A 17054-nucleotide genomic window follows, 5' to 3' on the forward strand; every position below is an offset into this window, starting at 1 on the left:
GATTGGTTTTTTCAGGGCTTTAGGTTGGTTTCTTTGGGTTAGGATTTTATTTATTTACTTATCGTTTCATGGATTTTTTGGTTCATTTTCTTTTGGGTTTTGCTTTGCTTTGTCTTCTTGTTTTCTTAAACATCAAAGCTTGAATTAGACTTATAAATGCAAAAACCCCAGTTCTGGTAATTTTTTAGTGTAGAAGAATCTGAACACTAGATGCAAGATTTAATACTTTTATGACTTCCCTCCTAAATCTTGTTAGATCTTCCCTCCTAAATCTAATTTTCATAACTGAAAATTACCATAATACTAGAAGGAGTTCATAAAAACCTCATAAAATAGTCAGCTACAGTAAATCTGGAAATACCCTGCAGAATCACGTGCTGTAGATTAGAAAATGCTCTTGTAAAACCAGCTTTGGTTATTATACATTACTGCCTACATGTTCATAGGCACAAACAATAGAAGTGAATTATGGATTATACTGGTAAAATTACATAATGACCAGTTTGTGCTTTTAAAAAGTGTTTCAGAAATATTTTGGAGTAAGTGAGATTGCAATTGATGTCCTGGAAACAAAAGAAAATCTCCAGAATCTGGGAACTGTGGATTCCAAAAGGACTGTGAATCTGAAATGAGAGCACAGCCCACAGACTGTGCTTGTACTCAACAGCAATGCAGAATGCCCTGTATTTAACATTGCCCATGCTGCGAAGAGATTTCTTACCTGTTAATACATCTGCTACCGAAACCATATTACAATTTGTATTTTTACTATTGCAATAGTACCTGAGACTTCCAGCTTCTATATAAAGTTTAACTACTTTCATAACAAATCATGTCCACTCTGACACAATCCCAGAATGATCTGGTTTCAAAGTTTCAATCCCCTGCCATTGGCACATGTTTCACTAAAGTAGGTTGCTCCATCTCCTGTCCAACCTGGCCTTGAACACTTCCAGGGGCACCTGTTAGAGAAAGGAACTTCTCCACCAAGTACAGAATTGTGTTTTTAAACAATGTTATTAAAAAAATTGTGCTTTCTAAATGTGCTTCCATGCATTTATTCTGTCTATTCAGTGTGTTAAGCTAAACACAGGTCAAATGCCAGAATTGTGTACATAAATTGATGCTTAGCTAGACCAGAGATTCCTATTTTTAAGGACACACCATCCATATTTTATATATGAACTTCTATATATTATAAATTTTATATTTATTTATATTTATGTATTTTTAATATATATTTATATATTTTATATTATATATTATGAAGATGACTGCTTGTTTACCAATGCATAAGAAAAAGTTGTTTCGATAGCCTTTTGGGAAAAAATACCCTGTAAATAGATTTTGAGGTAAAAACCCCACTTATAACACTTTTTTGCTCGTATCTCTTCATGACAACTTATACTATGGGTGCTTTAGAAAAAGCGAAGCTACGTTTTCTATTTTTCCTGGCCCTCTCCTTCTTGGTCTTGTAAAAATTTACCATGCAAGCCCACCTCTCTGGTAAAAAAACATTCAATGGAGAGATTAAAACCAAACCCCTGTACTTCCTTGTTACATCATGTTTTGTCCAGTAAGCAGGAACAAGTTTCATCCACCATGTGAGCTGTTCTGGGCAGTACATATCCATGTAGTTAGTATGGCCAGAATGTTGCAAAAATAAAGCAAGCAGACAAGCCATAATCAAGAGGCAGAGAATATGCCTTGTGAATTCAGACTTTGCCAAGTGCTGTGTGAGGGCAGAAGGAACCTTCTCAATTCTCTTTGGAAAACAACTTCCAACACACAATTGGGTGCCAAAGGCAAAAATCCAAATCTCATCTAGTTACACTGAATGGAAAACTGCACTACTTGGGAGAATCATCATTATACATGCAGTCTGAATTAGGGAATTGAAAAAAAATCTGCAACCAGACAAAGACACAAATAAGTGAGAATGTTGGAAACAATAGTCACAAGCATACCAGAGAAGCAATCAATCACTGCTTTTGCACTGTCATGAAACAAAGGACATGAAGCATTGTTTCATAAATGAGATAAGAAAGGTTACATAATAACATCAGCCAAATCCAAAGCTATAATCTCTAACCTTCCTTTTCCATCCAAACTGTTTGGCTGTTTTTTGACTTAACTCCCACATTCTTGCTCATAGGCTTACGTAATTACTACCCATGACCACTACAATTTATATAGCGGCTTATCTCTAGGCAGAGTTAAGGGCTGGGAGGCTGGGCAGTTCTGCACAAAACATTACAGAGATATTAGAATTATCTTGAACAATAATGCATTGCAATCTGGCTGCTGTTGCTATTGAACAGCGAAGGGGAAGCTTATCAAAGTCTCCAGCCATTTAATGCACGTTGATGCAGAACTTGAGGAGCTCTGGCTTTTTGTGTGAGAAGAAAAACATAAACCTCACATCAAAAAGAAAACTATTCCTGTACCTGTCATTGCAGAAAAAACTACTTTTGAATTCCACCAGGAGCTCAGGAACACGTTTCTCTTACTGAGACACAGATGTTCCATACAGCTTTTCTTTACATTGAAGTTTTAAAGTAGCCAATACACGCATATTCACTCTTAGTATTTCTAAGAGCACTGAGCGTTAATAGAGATGTCTGCATGCCCAACTAACCTTCCCCTGACAGCTGCTCCTTGAGTGTGTAAATATCAAAAGACGTTTCCTTTTGATGGAAAGCTTTTTAAAACACAAAATATAAGCAGCTGTTCACAGCTATATGCATCACCTCTGAGAGCTTACTTACTCTTCCCTAAGAGAAAGAAAAATTATGTAAAATTGTTTTTATTTAAAAATAGAGTATCAAGATAAAAAATGAGGATTACAGCTCATTATTAAATTATTAGAGAGACTGGTTCAGTATGTAAATCTCTGATATCAGCCTGAAAGAAAACAAACACACAAAAAACCTCCTAATAATTTTAACTATCTGTTCTGGTGGTGAAGAATTAATTGGAACTATATTTAGTTTCAAATACCCAGGCCCTTTCTTGTATACATACAGAGTAGCCAGGTTGCAAATAGCTTGCTCTAATGGACACAGCCAAGTTAAATAATTGTTTTGAATCAGAGCAGTGCTTTGGAATAGATTTCACACAACACTTGATACTAGCACTACCAAGACATTCAGGTAACACAGTATTTATGTGAAACTCAAGACGATTGTTGTTTGCTAAGAAAACCAATTGCTGTACCTGGTGTGGTACAAGAGGCCTGAGCATAAACTGAAAATGAAGACAAAACAAGTTCTTACCCTCATTCCAAGAACCAAAAAGCCAATCTCTTCCATCAATGGATACTTGCTGACCTGCTGCTGTATCTTCTCTGCTGAAGCATAAGGATCGTAACTTTTCTGACCTATTTTTACATCCATTATGCAGGGCTTATTAAACTTACGGGTCACATCTTCCAGTTTTAGGTATGTATCTGTCAAAAAAATCAAAACTTTTGTTAACAGTGGTCAAAGCAAAATCATTACATAGCTTCTGATGAGCACCTGAGGAGGAATGTGAACAGTTTAAGGCTTAACATCACATTAATTCTTTCAGAGTCAAATTTGTCTCTGAAGGCAGACTAAATCATGGTCACTGACACCCACAAATTCTATTGCTATGAAAATCTAAATGCTTTCTTGTTTAAAAAATTGTATACAATTAACATGAGTTAACCTAGTATTCAAATTCAAAATATTGCCCAGATAAAATCCATTAATAGCTCTTATTAAGTCATTAACGTATCACAAAGAACATTTCTAACCACATACAAATGGAGGGTTTTGCAGCTGTGTGGCTGGTTTTGCAATTCAGATGGTCTCTTGTGTCATTTTAAAAATGAAGCAAACATTTCAGTCCTAGCCTTCAGGGGCTGAAGTGCAGCTCATTTTGCTTCTTTTTATCCCACTCCCATCTGCACTCATTTCTCACTGCACACTTTTTGGAGAAAAGGCTCTTGAAAGCCTAAGCTGCTTTCATCCATTTCTAACAGTTCTTTTGGGAGGGTGGCTGGACCAAGAAACCCCAAAAGTACTTTGGAGTGCCTCAAGATTTAAAGGAGTACCTAAAACCTGACTAAAATGATCATTACCAGCATGACCCCCACACTCTCTATCAGAACACAACAAGGATATGGACTTCAGTACCCGCCCAAGTCCCAGACAACTCTGCTTGAGAGACACCCGTATCCAACTCCAGTCCTTGCCAGGACATGGCATAATCAAGGCAACACACAGCCTCAACACCAGTCTCATTCTTTATATGTTCTTTGTAAATCCACCTGTCACCAGGCACAAACTTCAAATCTGGTTTTCTTTCCAGTACAGCTTATTCCTTAGATGGATTTCTTTGGCTTTATTGCAGTCCAAATACAAAAAAAATGTGTATTATACCCCATTCCTGCAGCATGATCTAAAATGGGATTGTGAGAGAAAGCAAAACTAGTTCAAGTTTAAAAAGAGAAACAAAGTGCCTTGTTTGAAATCTTTATAGACAGATAACAAACCAGTCTGAATCAAGATAAAATGAACAAGCAACATTTTATTTACACTTAGATATAAACACTTTCTTACAGAAAAGAAATGAAAGGGACTTTTACTACTTCAAGTCCTACTGAGAGCTTCAGTTTTCACACTATCATGATCAAATGTCCTAATTTCTCACAAAGTATGAATGTATTAACTTAAACAGGTTTGATTTAATCCTATTTAGACGCCCGCTTTCTGTATGAATGAAACTAGGCATCTTGTAAATGTAGCCATTTTCAGGAAAACATGCCAAACCAATACACTAATCAAAAAAAACCAAAAAAACAAAACTACTCTTCCACTAACTCACTTCACCAGCTTTCAATGTCTTTTGGGCTACAGGATCAATCTAGCTACAGCAAAAAGAGTTTTGTTATAGGCTAGCTCACCCACTAACTACAACTGCAGGAATAAACCCAAGTTAAAATAATTCACAGTTAACTTTGAGAAGCCCTAGGCAGCCAACATACTTGATATTTGCTCACTGAATATCCCCAAAGGAGAAGCAGGACAAATACTTTCCCTACCAGGGAGCATACTCTGTATCAACTCAACTACAGGTGCTACTTTTAGTTGTCAAAGTTGTTATACAGAGGTCTAATACAGTCAGATATTAGCACAGCTTTTGTAGGACATCGAGAAACCACTACCAATACCTGGGGAAGTCCATAAAATCTGTTAACTATCTCTTATTAAGCCAAAAATTGTAAAAGTCAAAGTGTCATCCTTCTGACTCTTTTTGCATGTTACAGAAATCACTGCAAATCAACAGATCTGTGTCATCACTCTAAAACAATGCAGAAAATAACTAAATAAAGTTCAAGGTTTTCAGTACATAGCTCTCAAAAGCAAAGAGCCACAAGTTTACATGGGAAGTGAGGAAAGACAGTAAATGCAAAAAAATCTCAGAAAAGAACTGCAGTCCTTCACCACCAATTTCCAACATGCTTTGGAGCATGCTGTGAGCACTCCAGAATCAAACTGTTATAAATAAAAAAGTAATACAAATTGTTTAGATGCAATGTTTTAATCAGATCTAAAATAAGTAGTATAAAACATCTATTTCCATAGGTACCCATGGGTCTCTGTTGTCTCTATTGCACCTGTCTAATTCCAGCTTTTTAACCATACAGCACCAATATTCAGCTCCTCCCAAATTCTTAAAAGTCCTAAATATCTGTCACTTCGTTGTTCCCTGTCCTGCTTGAGATTTCTTAAACTAGACTATCTTACCAACCTCCTAAAAATGTAACAATAACTATTTTTTTTAATTAAGCATTACATTACCTTTGTAGATAACGCCAATCCTGGGAAACACTAATTATTTGGCAAAGCCTATAAATTATCCAGAAATTTTTCATCTTTCTCACATTTCTTGGAATTAAATCTTTCTTGTTAGCTAATCACTAGCTCAGAATCAGGCCTGTTATTAATACACCTCTCTCTTCTCACAAAGCTGTCTGGAGTTGTTGGGAGAGCAATGCCACACAGATAAAGCACCATTCCAAGTTACTTTTTCTCATTATTGCTTCAAACAAATTGATCAATAGTTTACACTCAATTTTTATTGGCACTGTTTGATGCTTATTTGCACTGTATTCAATAGTTTAATGAAACAGCTACTAAACCCACAATATTGGTACATACATAATAACCTTCACTTCCAGCAGTTACCCCTGTGATACCTCCAAGCACTGAGACTAAGACAAACAAAGTTAAGCCTCAGATAGGAATCAACTGTTCTCCATTTTCAAGTCTGTTACTGCAAGTCTCTGAAGCTTTGACCATAAGTGTCCTTCTCAAGGGCATTAGTGAGTCTGCACCTCAGCCCAGGTAACTGGTGCACTCTTCCCTTGGTTAAACAGAAACCTGCAGGTTTTTCAAGCAATTCAGACTTTTAAAATTATTATGTAGTGCCCTGCTAATCCAGTGTGATTCAGGAAATTATGCATTTGCCATCTAAAACTAGATTAAATTAGCAACTCCCATGGAGAGAGTAATTAATAAAGACTTTTATATTAAAATTTGCATTGCTAGATAGTCTTGATCATACATTTCAAGAATTTAAATAAATCATTCATCAGAGACTTGCCCTGCCCTTTTCTATTTACAGGATGGCAGGGAGGTGTGGCTTGACATATTATTTACATATTTTTTACAGTCCCAAAGGAGAAAAACCAAAAGTCCACCTAAATTCAGGAAGTATCCATGGCATGAACCACTGCAGACTTCAGCACAGACATGCCAGTGCATACAGTCCTCACTGAAGACAGAAGAGAAAATCACTTGAGGCATCTGATTCCTCTTCATAACTTAGGAGACATCTCTCAAAACATAGGAATAAGCACAGAAGAGCCTCAACTGCCCACAGCAACAAAGGAAGAAAAGAAAGGTTTGAAGCTTATATAGGTTAGGTGTATCTATCCTGTTCTCAGGTTAGGCAACAAAATTAGATAACAGTATGAAATGAGCAACAGTGAGGTTACTTTAAAAAGTACAGGCAACAACTAGGCAGCCACACTCAGAAAACTCAGCAGCAGATGGCCTCTACATCTTTTTAACAACTTTTCCACCGCTTTGTGAATAAACTCCAAATACCCACAATGCCAGTGAATTTAAATTTCAAATCCAACCCACTTTAGATGAGCTTAGGAAAACAGCATCCCACCTCTACGTCCATTTCCTTTGCAGTAGTACTGGGTATGTGATTTCAGTGGAACGGAAGTTATTTTACAAACTGTATTGATACTGGGAGTCCATCTTTTCTGTCACATTTCCTATATTCTCATTTACACTTCACACATTTCACCCCTGTCAGCTAGCAATTTCGTCTACTCACCTATTTTTTTAGTATAGAATGCTGATGCTTCTCCCTAAATATTTTTCTAAGGAAATAAATTATGTTCTTCACCTTACAAACTGCAGTTTCTGCTTACCTGTCACATGGAAATTCATGGAGATGGTCACAAATCAAGTTGAGAGTGGACTAAGTTTTGTTTTTTGTAGAAGTCACCTATCACCAATTAAGTAGTGATAGGAAATTACTGGATTCACTACTACTGGGTTATACGGAGCTGTGATCCCAGAGCCTGCAGAGCAGTGATTGCCAAGGGAAAGGTCAGGCTTCCAATGTCAAGACTGCAACAAACCTACAAATATATCTTCAATCTACATTTAAGAACAAGATACACATACACTCTGTTAAGCTCGATCATCTCCAGCATCTTTGATGCCTATCAAGACTATACAAAGCTCATTAATACTACAGATAATGGAGTTGGCAGTGCAGTGTTTTGGCTGAACTGTTGCCACAGCTTTGTATGAAGAGGACCCATGATAGAGCACAGCCTTTTCAAGAAGCAAAACAAACAAAATTAAAAGTTTCTCCTCCTTTAAACAGTTATTCCTACTGTCTATGTCTGAATGACTGGCAGCAACCTTCCAAAATCCAGCCCCATGGTGCACAGTGTTTTTGAATCCCCAAAGCAAATGAGTAATGTGTCGAATGTGTAATGTGTCGAATGTGTAATGTGTCTCTTGGTTAGACCACATATTTTCACATCTTAAGATCATACTGCAAACAGAAAAAATTATTTGCAATTGAGAGGGAACATTAAGTGAACTCTGTGACACATTAAATTGTGAGGGACGGAAAAAGGTAACTCTTGTAGAGCTATTTGAGTTAGTGCCAAACAGGAAAGCATGAAGGTAAATCTGAGCTAAGAAACTGCTGGTACTACCAAAATCTTCCTTTCATTTTTTTCCTGTAGATATTACACCATATCTTTGGATACTGTCTTACTACTTCTTTGGAAAACAAGTCTATCAAGTGACAGCATAAGCAGAAGAAGACAAAGTTATTTTAAAGGAGCATGACATCTCGTTTGGTGCCCACGTATTCAAAAAGACTCCACAGCATCCCTTTGTTTCTGTGTGTTCCAGAAGCTCCATTTCCCCAGTGTAAATTAGGAAAGTCCCCAGAAGAAAAAATAGTTTCTAATACAACAATATCTATTTTCTCTTGAAGCGACAATCTTCCAATTGTTATACCAAAATACCCTTTTCTTCCTGACTCTTAATGTTATACAAACAGAAATTTTAAGACGCTAGATCTTTATTCAAACAAGTAACAGAGGATGGCAAGTGGAACTCCCCACCATGGTACCTGATGAAATAAGTGCTTTGGGTGGTTAGGTACAGTGATGGGATCCAATCTCTGGAGAAACAGCAGCAGATTCTAGTTTGAATGCTCCCTCAGCCCCAGAGTATGCATCTTTCCTTTCTTCCACACCCACAAGGCTTCTTGCCTTGATTGCCTGGCTGGATATAACCATTCAACCAGCTCACTCCTTGACCACGACCCCACCCAGAGTAGAAGCTCTGGGGCAAGGTGCATCAGGCACAGCTACTCAGGAAACCTTTGCTGCACAAACAGCCACACCCCATCTTTCCTGAGAGGAAGACTCTAAAGACCTAATCCAGCCACAAGACTGAAAACTGGAACAAATTATTAGATGGAATGTCAGTGGGTTCCAAAACAAGTCCAATAAAACCCTAAGGAGCTCACAACTGCCAAAAACTAGTTTTCAGGAAATGTTTCCAGGAGGTTTGGATTAAGAGATAAAATTAGAACAGTACCATTTGGTGCAGTAGGTGGTGACCAGACACCAAAGTATTTTGGCAGATATTCCCGCAGCTCCAGAAGAATGCTGTCACAACAGTCAGAGTCATAGACCTGAAATAAAATAGGGAGGGTTGGAGAGACCATTATTTTAAACATCCATTTTTACTGGTGAGGGAGTGAACAAGTAACTGCGTGGTATTTGGTAGCCGGCTGGGGCTTCCAAACTTCCAACTTCCAATTGTCCTGTAATTGTACTTTCTTACAGACGTTTTTTCCTTAAGTCTAATATACTTACCTTATATTTTAAAAATATACAGAATGAAGATGATAATTATCACAGTCCAACATAAATGAGTAGCATCCTTTCTTTCAAATTTTAAAGTGGCAAGAATGCATCAACCCTAAGCACAACTTATGGCTTAACATGAATAAAAATCTAAACTGTAATGGTTAACTTCAAAGCCTAGCTATTGAAAAATGTGATCTCACATTTGCATTCCAGACTGTATAGGATTACTGCATCATATTATATATACAAATCTTTTATATCCGGTAAAGTACAGAAGCTCAGACTAGACAGCATTTTCTCATCTTCTCCAAGACAATTCATGCTTGTAGCTACATCCCACAGACTATGTGCAATTCAAATGTATTTCTTTTCATTTGCTTTAACACTTTCAACACTTTTTTCAACTTCTGTAGCAAAAACAGTGTTTGGAAATAGCAGCAGGCTTATATTCCTGAAGGAACAACTCTTTGCTTTGGATACTATCTGTTACGGAATTGCATAACTGTTACCAGTTTGCAGCATTGCTAAGAGGGTTTCAAAACCATTCCCTTGCCCAGATTCCCCTCATCCCACCAAAGATGTAGTTCCAGACATAGGGGATTGCCTACACCACGCTTCCACACACTTTGTAGACCGAATGATCTATATCCACACCAGTCAGGTTACAATGATTGTTATTACATTTAGGAACCATCTCATCCCACTCCCCATAGAGATCTCCCAGTTGTGCTGCCATTAGAGTGGTGTCCTTCCCCTCAGCCATACCATGGCCACACAGCAATACCCATGGATGCTGCACAGTGACTGAGGCAAGCTCGGTTCTGCTGTCACTGCAGTACAGCCAAAGCCCACTGCAAAGCTGGCAGCAAGGTAAAAAAAATGTCAGGTGTTAACAGCTCTGCAGACATGGCTCAGCTGATTGTGCCAGACCACATTTAACTACAGTGGGGGATACCTGGCAATAGCAACTACAAAGGGAAGGTAATGCAAAATATATGCCTGTAGTGTTGTTATGTTAATACAGCTAGGGAGAAAAAAAGAAATAGATCTGAAGTGTAGATGCGATTTTAGAGCATCGAGGCAAGCCTTGGCTATTCTCACCAGTGTCAGTAACTCCAGACAGTGCCTCACGCAGCAGCAGTGTTAAAATTAGTAAATGTGAGTTTGTCCTAAATTTAGGCCTCACTGCAAAAATCTCAAACTAAGTAAACTTAAATCACCAGCATGCTTCTAACAGAAGGAATCCTCCACAGCTAATGCAGGGCTTGCACCAGCCACAGTTCTGACACCCTCACTCTTAGTGGGCAGTTATCAAGAGCATGATACACCCATGCTGACTGTATGCTAAGGTATTGAATTTGACACATTCCTTTAACCAACTGATGGTATAGGCCCCATTTAAAAGATCCTAAGAGAAGGGACAGAATCCTGAAAGCTCAAACCACACAGCTGTGCGCGGTGTATTGCAAAACTCTAGGGTACACCCAACACCACACCCTCTGCCACTACTTTTGATATCTTAAGTATAGTGAAATTGCTGGGTGTGTATCTTTTAAGTCACAGTGTCACATCACAGGGCACTGATCTCTCTTCACATGTCATGGTTTGACAAGCTGGCCTGACCAATGAGGATGACACATAATTGTATGTCTAATTACCACTTTGACAGAAAAGTAATCTATAGAGAGCCTTCTAAAATACATTCAAGAGTAAATTTAAAAGAACATGTATTTTAAAGCTATTTGACTAGGAAACTTTAAATGTCAGTCTGAAGCATCACCTTTCTTTGTTGCCAGCTATCATAAACTGTCTCTAAAGGCAGCAGCACTACAGCCTTCAGTCTCAGGGTACACAGCCAGCTGCCAACATTAGGCAGGGAATTCACTACTGTGCGATTTGAGACCTTTTTTTAGCACTTAATACAGCTAAGTCATGCACTTAAATTAGCAAATGCAAGATTTAAAGATGCTAGGGCAACCTTAACTCCCTCTTCCATTGGGTATGTATGATATCACAGACTTTAATTACCTGAGCACACACTGCATTCCCCTCCGGACTCTTACATCAGCCAGTTACACCAGGCAAGTGCAAGGGTCAAAACACTGAGGTTGAAACAGCAGCTGTGATTTTAACAATTCATACCTGCTTGGTTCTACAATTCATACAGCCCTGGCTTTTTTTTTTTTTTTAAGTGGTACCATCATGGTTTGAGTTGTGTCCACAGAACCTGTTTCCACAAAAATGATTGGCATTGAGCCAGCTCTGCTTATATTCAAAATTTCATACCACAATAACTTCAGAAGTTAAATATTTGTGAGTATTGTTCCACTAAACGCTGTTATACCAAATTCCTTAATTTACCATCTAATATACAGCCACATTAAAGAGATTGCAATCATTTTCACTGAAATACATACATACAGAGTGTTTAAAACAAATAAGGATCTATTCCCACAATCTGATCACATAAATGGATTTTCAAGTAAAGATGGTACACACTTTTGACAAAGCCAAAAAAGTCAGGAAAAAAAACCAAATACATAGTAAGGAGTTGATCATCTTACCTTCCAAAAAATGAAGGCTGTGAAAATAAGCCTCAAAAATCTCACAAAGAGACACTTATTTGCTCATGTGTATCAACAAGTGAAACTCTAATAATGCCAAAAAACCAGCAGGTCTTATTTCATCCACTTTCACATTTTACATAGTCCAATTTAGGCTTGACCCTAGCAAGATTTGAAACTCCAGGCGTGGAAACATTTTTAGAAGAGACAAAGCAAACACTAACCCATTTTGAGGGTGTAGTAGAACTTCAAATCGTCAGCAGCCAAGAGAACTACCCAAAAGGCTGTGGTCAGGCACAACCACCAGCAGCAACACTAAACAAATACTATAGCTCTAAACAAATACTAGTACATAAGCAGCATATGCAGTAAGTTACTCCAAAACCGTTAAAAATAAGTTAGGTATAGATAGATCCTCCAGTCCTTCTTTCTTTCCAATAACAACTTACTACAGAGGCAAGGCAGTAAAGGATTTTGAGAAACATAAGCAGGCATTTGGCCATACCCCACCCCAAGTAAAAAAGGGTTCATAGGACAGCAAACTCCCATCTAATCTTTTGTTCCACAAGATTCCTGGGCAACTAAAGATTAACAACAAACCAAGTTTAAGTTGCTTACTCTACTCACACTTCCCTATAATTTCTGCAAGTCACCTTGCTGAGCATGGAGGAGGGTAGTGGACATATAAGAGTCTTCTTTGTTGTAAAATCAGAGATCATGTTTCATCACCAATCTCTTTCCTTAGAACTGAGCTTTCTCTTGCCCTTCAGCCTCTCCCATGTTCACAACTCACTAGCACAGTCAGGTATTATGTTCGGCTTCAACTGCATAAGAGCTGGAGTCTTCAAGGAACTTGAGAGCACTCTGAAGTCAAATACAATTCTTAGAAATACTCAGGAGAATGTAGGGGTTGTTACCCTCACAAATACCTATTAAGCAGCCTCTTAAATACATTATGAGACTTGAATGGTCAAAAAATACACGGCAAATTGCAAATCAAGGTCTCTACTCCATAATTTAATCAGAATTCAGTTCAGTTATGTCAACATGCATGTACAGCAAATTAGAGCAGAATTCACATTAGGTACTCTCCACTAGAGGCCAAAATAAAGAAAACAAACTAAAAAAATGGTTTAAGACATACTACTATTGGTCATCTGGTAAAGAACTTTCAATTTTAACACACTAAACATTTCTCACATTCTTATTTTTCCCTTCTTTGACAACACACTCAACAAAGCTGCAGAGATGCTGATCTGAAGTTGCCCATTGCAAAACTCAAGCTACCAGCAGGCACAGGGAAATACAGTGAATTTCAAGGCAGAAGGTCAAATACTACTCCCTAGCAAAAGTACAGTACAACCAGTTTTCTCATCTATCTTCATAACTACTGTATCAAAAGGCCGCTCTGTTACTGCAATTACTATGTGCTGCAACATGAAATATTGCTTGGGATTTTGAGGGAAGACACAGAGCTGGTCAGAAATCATCACCACATCCAAGCTCGCAGACCCAAAAGCGAGTTAGGCAAAGCCAGCAGCCAGAGTGTTTTAATACAAACTCTCTGCTCCAAGAATAATTTTTTTAAGCAGCTCCAACTATTCAAGCTTAAATTATCACTGAAATTACTGAAAGTGGAATGGTAGAACAATACAACAAAAGGGAAAAGTGGCTAGTATGACTATCCACTTTCTGAGAACATTTAGCCTTACCCTTTTTTCTTTCTCAGAAAGCAATCAGATCCCAGCTGGATATTTACACAGAGGAGTGGGAGAGAACAAGAGCTACACTTCAATAAGCAAAATTTAATTTTACATTTCAAAGAGACAGAAATGGGATCCAAATCCTGACAGACATATGGCTTCTTCCTAAGACTGCAAGAGGCAGTTGTTATTTGGAGCCATGACATGGCAACACTACTAGAACCAGTTATGACAATTCTGATGTACAGCAAATAGGAGGGGAAAAAAAGTATCCACTGGAAGCTGTCCATGCTGCGGGAGCCCACAGAAGGAATGTACTACAGCAACTATCATGATGGGGCAGACTGATGGTAGGTTCAGTCACTCAGAGACAGCACTACCACAGTCCTACACACATTTCCATGCCCTCCTCAGCAGCAGTGACAGCATACACCTGGTCCCACAGCATCCTGAGCACCTTAAACTGGCTCACAGTCCATGTGCCAGGCCAAGGCATTCCATTTTAGCTGCCCTTTACAGAATTGCAGAATCAAAGGATGTTAAGAGTTGGAAAGAACTCAAAGATGATGCAGTCCCAAACCCCCTGCCATAGGCAGGGACACCTTCCTCCAGATCAGGATGCTCAAGGCATTGTCCAACCTGTCCTTGAACACTGTCAGGTGTGGGAAAGCCACAACCTCCCTGGGCAACCTGTTCTTGATGCAGAGTGTGTCTCCAGTTACCTTGAGGCCTCTTGAGATACTGGAAGGTGCTGTGAGATCTCCACACAACCTTATCGTCTACAATCTGAACAGCCCCAGCTCTCTCAACCTGTCTTCACACGGAAGGTGTTCCAGTCCCCTGAGCAACTTCATAGCCTTCTCTGGACCTGATCCAACAGTTCCATGTCCTTCTTATGTTGGGGACACCAGAATTGTGTGCAGCACTCCAGGTAAGGAGAGAGCAGAGTAGAGGGGGAGAATTCCCTCCCTCAACCTGCTGGCCACTCTCCCTTGGATGCAATCTAGGATTCCATTGGCTTTCTGACCTGGGAGCACTCACTGCTAGTTCATGGCGAGTTTTTCAACAACCATCATCCCCAAGTCCTTCTTCCAGGGCTGCTCTCAATCCCTTTTCCATCCAAGTTGTCAGTGCCTGGGATTACCCTGACCCAGGGGCAGAACCCTGTACTTCTCTTTGTTGAGCTCCATGAGGTTTCTATTGGCCTACTTCTCAAGCCTGTCAAGGTCCCCAGGATGGTATCCCTTCCCTCAAGTATGGCATCAGCAACAATATTCTCATATTACAAGGCTGTTTGAGTTTTCTTAATCTGGAAACTAGAATTCTTTTTGGAGACTGAATTTATTTTGTTTTTCTTTCAAGTAGGCAACCTACACTTTCCTCAATCTCATTCTGTCAGCTCACCAACCATATCTTATTTTTAAATGAACTTACAATGAACAAAGTATTTTCTGTATAACACCAACACAAATTAATAAGTTGATCCATATTCTGAAGCATTCATACCTGAAATCTAAACAGTATTTAGATTTATTTAGTTTGCACAACCCTCCAGAACAGGAGCACTTTGCTAGGTCTTAATTCAATTTAACATACTGTGCACTTTATAACTATGCATTTTCACTTGATTTTCAATCAGATCTACTCTTGGTAAGGAATCTTCCTCAAAATCAGGCTGCTGAGAGAACCGGGGTTTTTTTTCCTGCTTATTTGCATAGAATATCGACTACTCAGTCTGTTCTTAACTCCACCCAGTAGTCCCACAATTGCATTAAATTGCAATAACGGCCTTTTACTGTCTCCCTTTTAAAAGGGTTTCTTAGATATATTAAAACGGCCTGTAGTTTATTCTGTGATACACAATCCTCAAAGAGCATGGGAAACACTCACCAGACCCTTTAGGTTAACTTTCTAGTGTGTGGTGTGTTTCTTCCAAACTTGTTTTTGCTGCAGAGTGCAAGAACCACAAAAATCTGCCATATTTTCCAAGTCCTACTGTCCAGTAATTTAATAGTGAAGTACAAAGAAGGAATTTATAGAACCGTAGCAGGAACTCAGCAGATTCTTCATGTCTCTTAGACAACTCCTCATGTGAAAAAAAGATCTGAATACCAGCAGTGTCAATATTTCACAACTTTGTCAAAAAGACATTTTCTTCTCATTAGTTAAGAATTACTATGTGCCCTTCTTTACATATACCCAGGCTCATGGTTTAGAGACAACTTCACATGCTGGTTTGCTCATTTCCCCAGCAAAACAGGATCCCTTCTAGACAATTCCTCAGCAGAGGAATAATGCCGAGGGCAGGAATGAACTGCATCAGAACATGCTCACTATGTTTGTCAAGAGGTAATTTGTACACTTCAGTACCAGTATCTCTGCTGTCAATGCGGCAGATCCAGACGTACCAGAATGAGGTACAGCCAAAGATCCTTTTGAGCTACAGCTCCAAGTACAGTAGTAATGAAAGGCAAGGGCAAGGCATTGCATCTCCAAAATAAGATGTTAAGAAAACCAGGCATCCTGTACTTTTGTCCATACAAGACTGAAAATCAAAATCTCAGCCAGAGACGTGATCACAGGATAAGGATATTTTAGTACAAAACAGCAGCACAATGGCCATCATCCACTCCTTTTTCAGCCAAGGATAATCATCTAAATCAAGAGTACAAAAGCACTTAACTGAGCTTACAAAATATGATAACTTATCCTGAAACAAGACATACTTTGCCTCCCCAGTCCCCTACCTTTCCTGTCAGTAGCAGAGAACAGTTTATGGAACACAGGCTGCCTTATCATGATTTATGCTATATAGGCTTAAAGGGAGCTGAACCTTATGAGTCAGTTCTTGCAAATGTGTGCAAATTCAGGCCAAAACCCATCTTTCAGACTGTTGGCTTCATTTTATGCCACGAAAAGGGGGAGAAATCACCACAAGTCTTCTGCACTGCCTGAAGCTGCTAGAATACTAATTAAAATTAGTAAGGAAAAAAGCAAGCATCAAGCAGGAATGAAAAGACATAGCCCAGGAGCTGCAGCAGGTTATTGAGAACAAAAAAAAATAAAAAGAGTAAGGAGAAGATTACTGTTAATGGTCCAAATGGGCACAATTCCTGAACATTTCTTCTCTGGAAGCACAAAGAACTGTGGCTTCAGAAATATTAACCTAACTGTGTTTCACTAACACATTATCCTCTGGTTACAAACTCAAAGACAGACTGTTAAAAAAGAGACAGCAAAAGTTGCACAAACAATATCCATTCTGCCTTATATCAAGCTGTAAAATAAGATAGTGAGTTCTTGAGGGAAAGCAAAACAAACACAGGTCATTGC

The 17054-nt window shown here is 38.7% G+C and overlaps 1 protein-coding gene across 2 annotated transcripts in view; it reads right to left on the reverse strand.

Annotated features, from left to right (window-relative positions):
• Positions 1 to 17054, reverse strand: part of IPMK (inositol polyphosphate multikinase) — a 38632-nt gene that overhangs the window by 11873 nt on the left and 9705 nt on the right. Inside the window, exons 3-4 of one of the 2 annotated variants that reach the window (XM_014893204.2) lie at positions 9180 to 9276; positions 3276 to 3448 (exon numbers count right to left, since the gene is read on the reverse strand). In XM_014893204.2, coding sequence (XP_014748690.2) covers positions 3276 to 3448; positions 9180 to 9276 — 270 coding nt within the window. The remainder of the gene's footprint in view (positions 1 to 3275; positions 3449 to 9179; positions 9277 to 17054) is intronic. The other variant, XM_088168759.1, reaches the window with a different exon arrangement.

The sequence above is a fragment of the Sturnus vulgaris genome, chromosome 8 (assembly GCF_052056855.1).
Source record: "Sturnus vulgaris isolate bStuVul1 chromosome 8, bStuVul1.hap1, whole genome shotgun sequence".
NCBI classification, from domain to species: Eukaryota; Metazoa; Chordata; class Aves; order Passeriformes; family Sturnidae; genus Sturnus; species Sturnus vulgaris.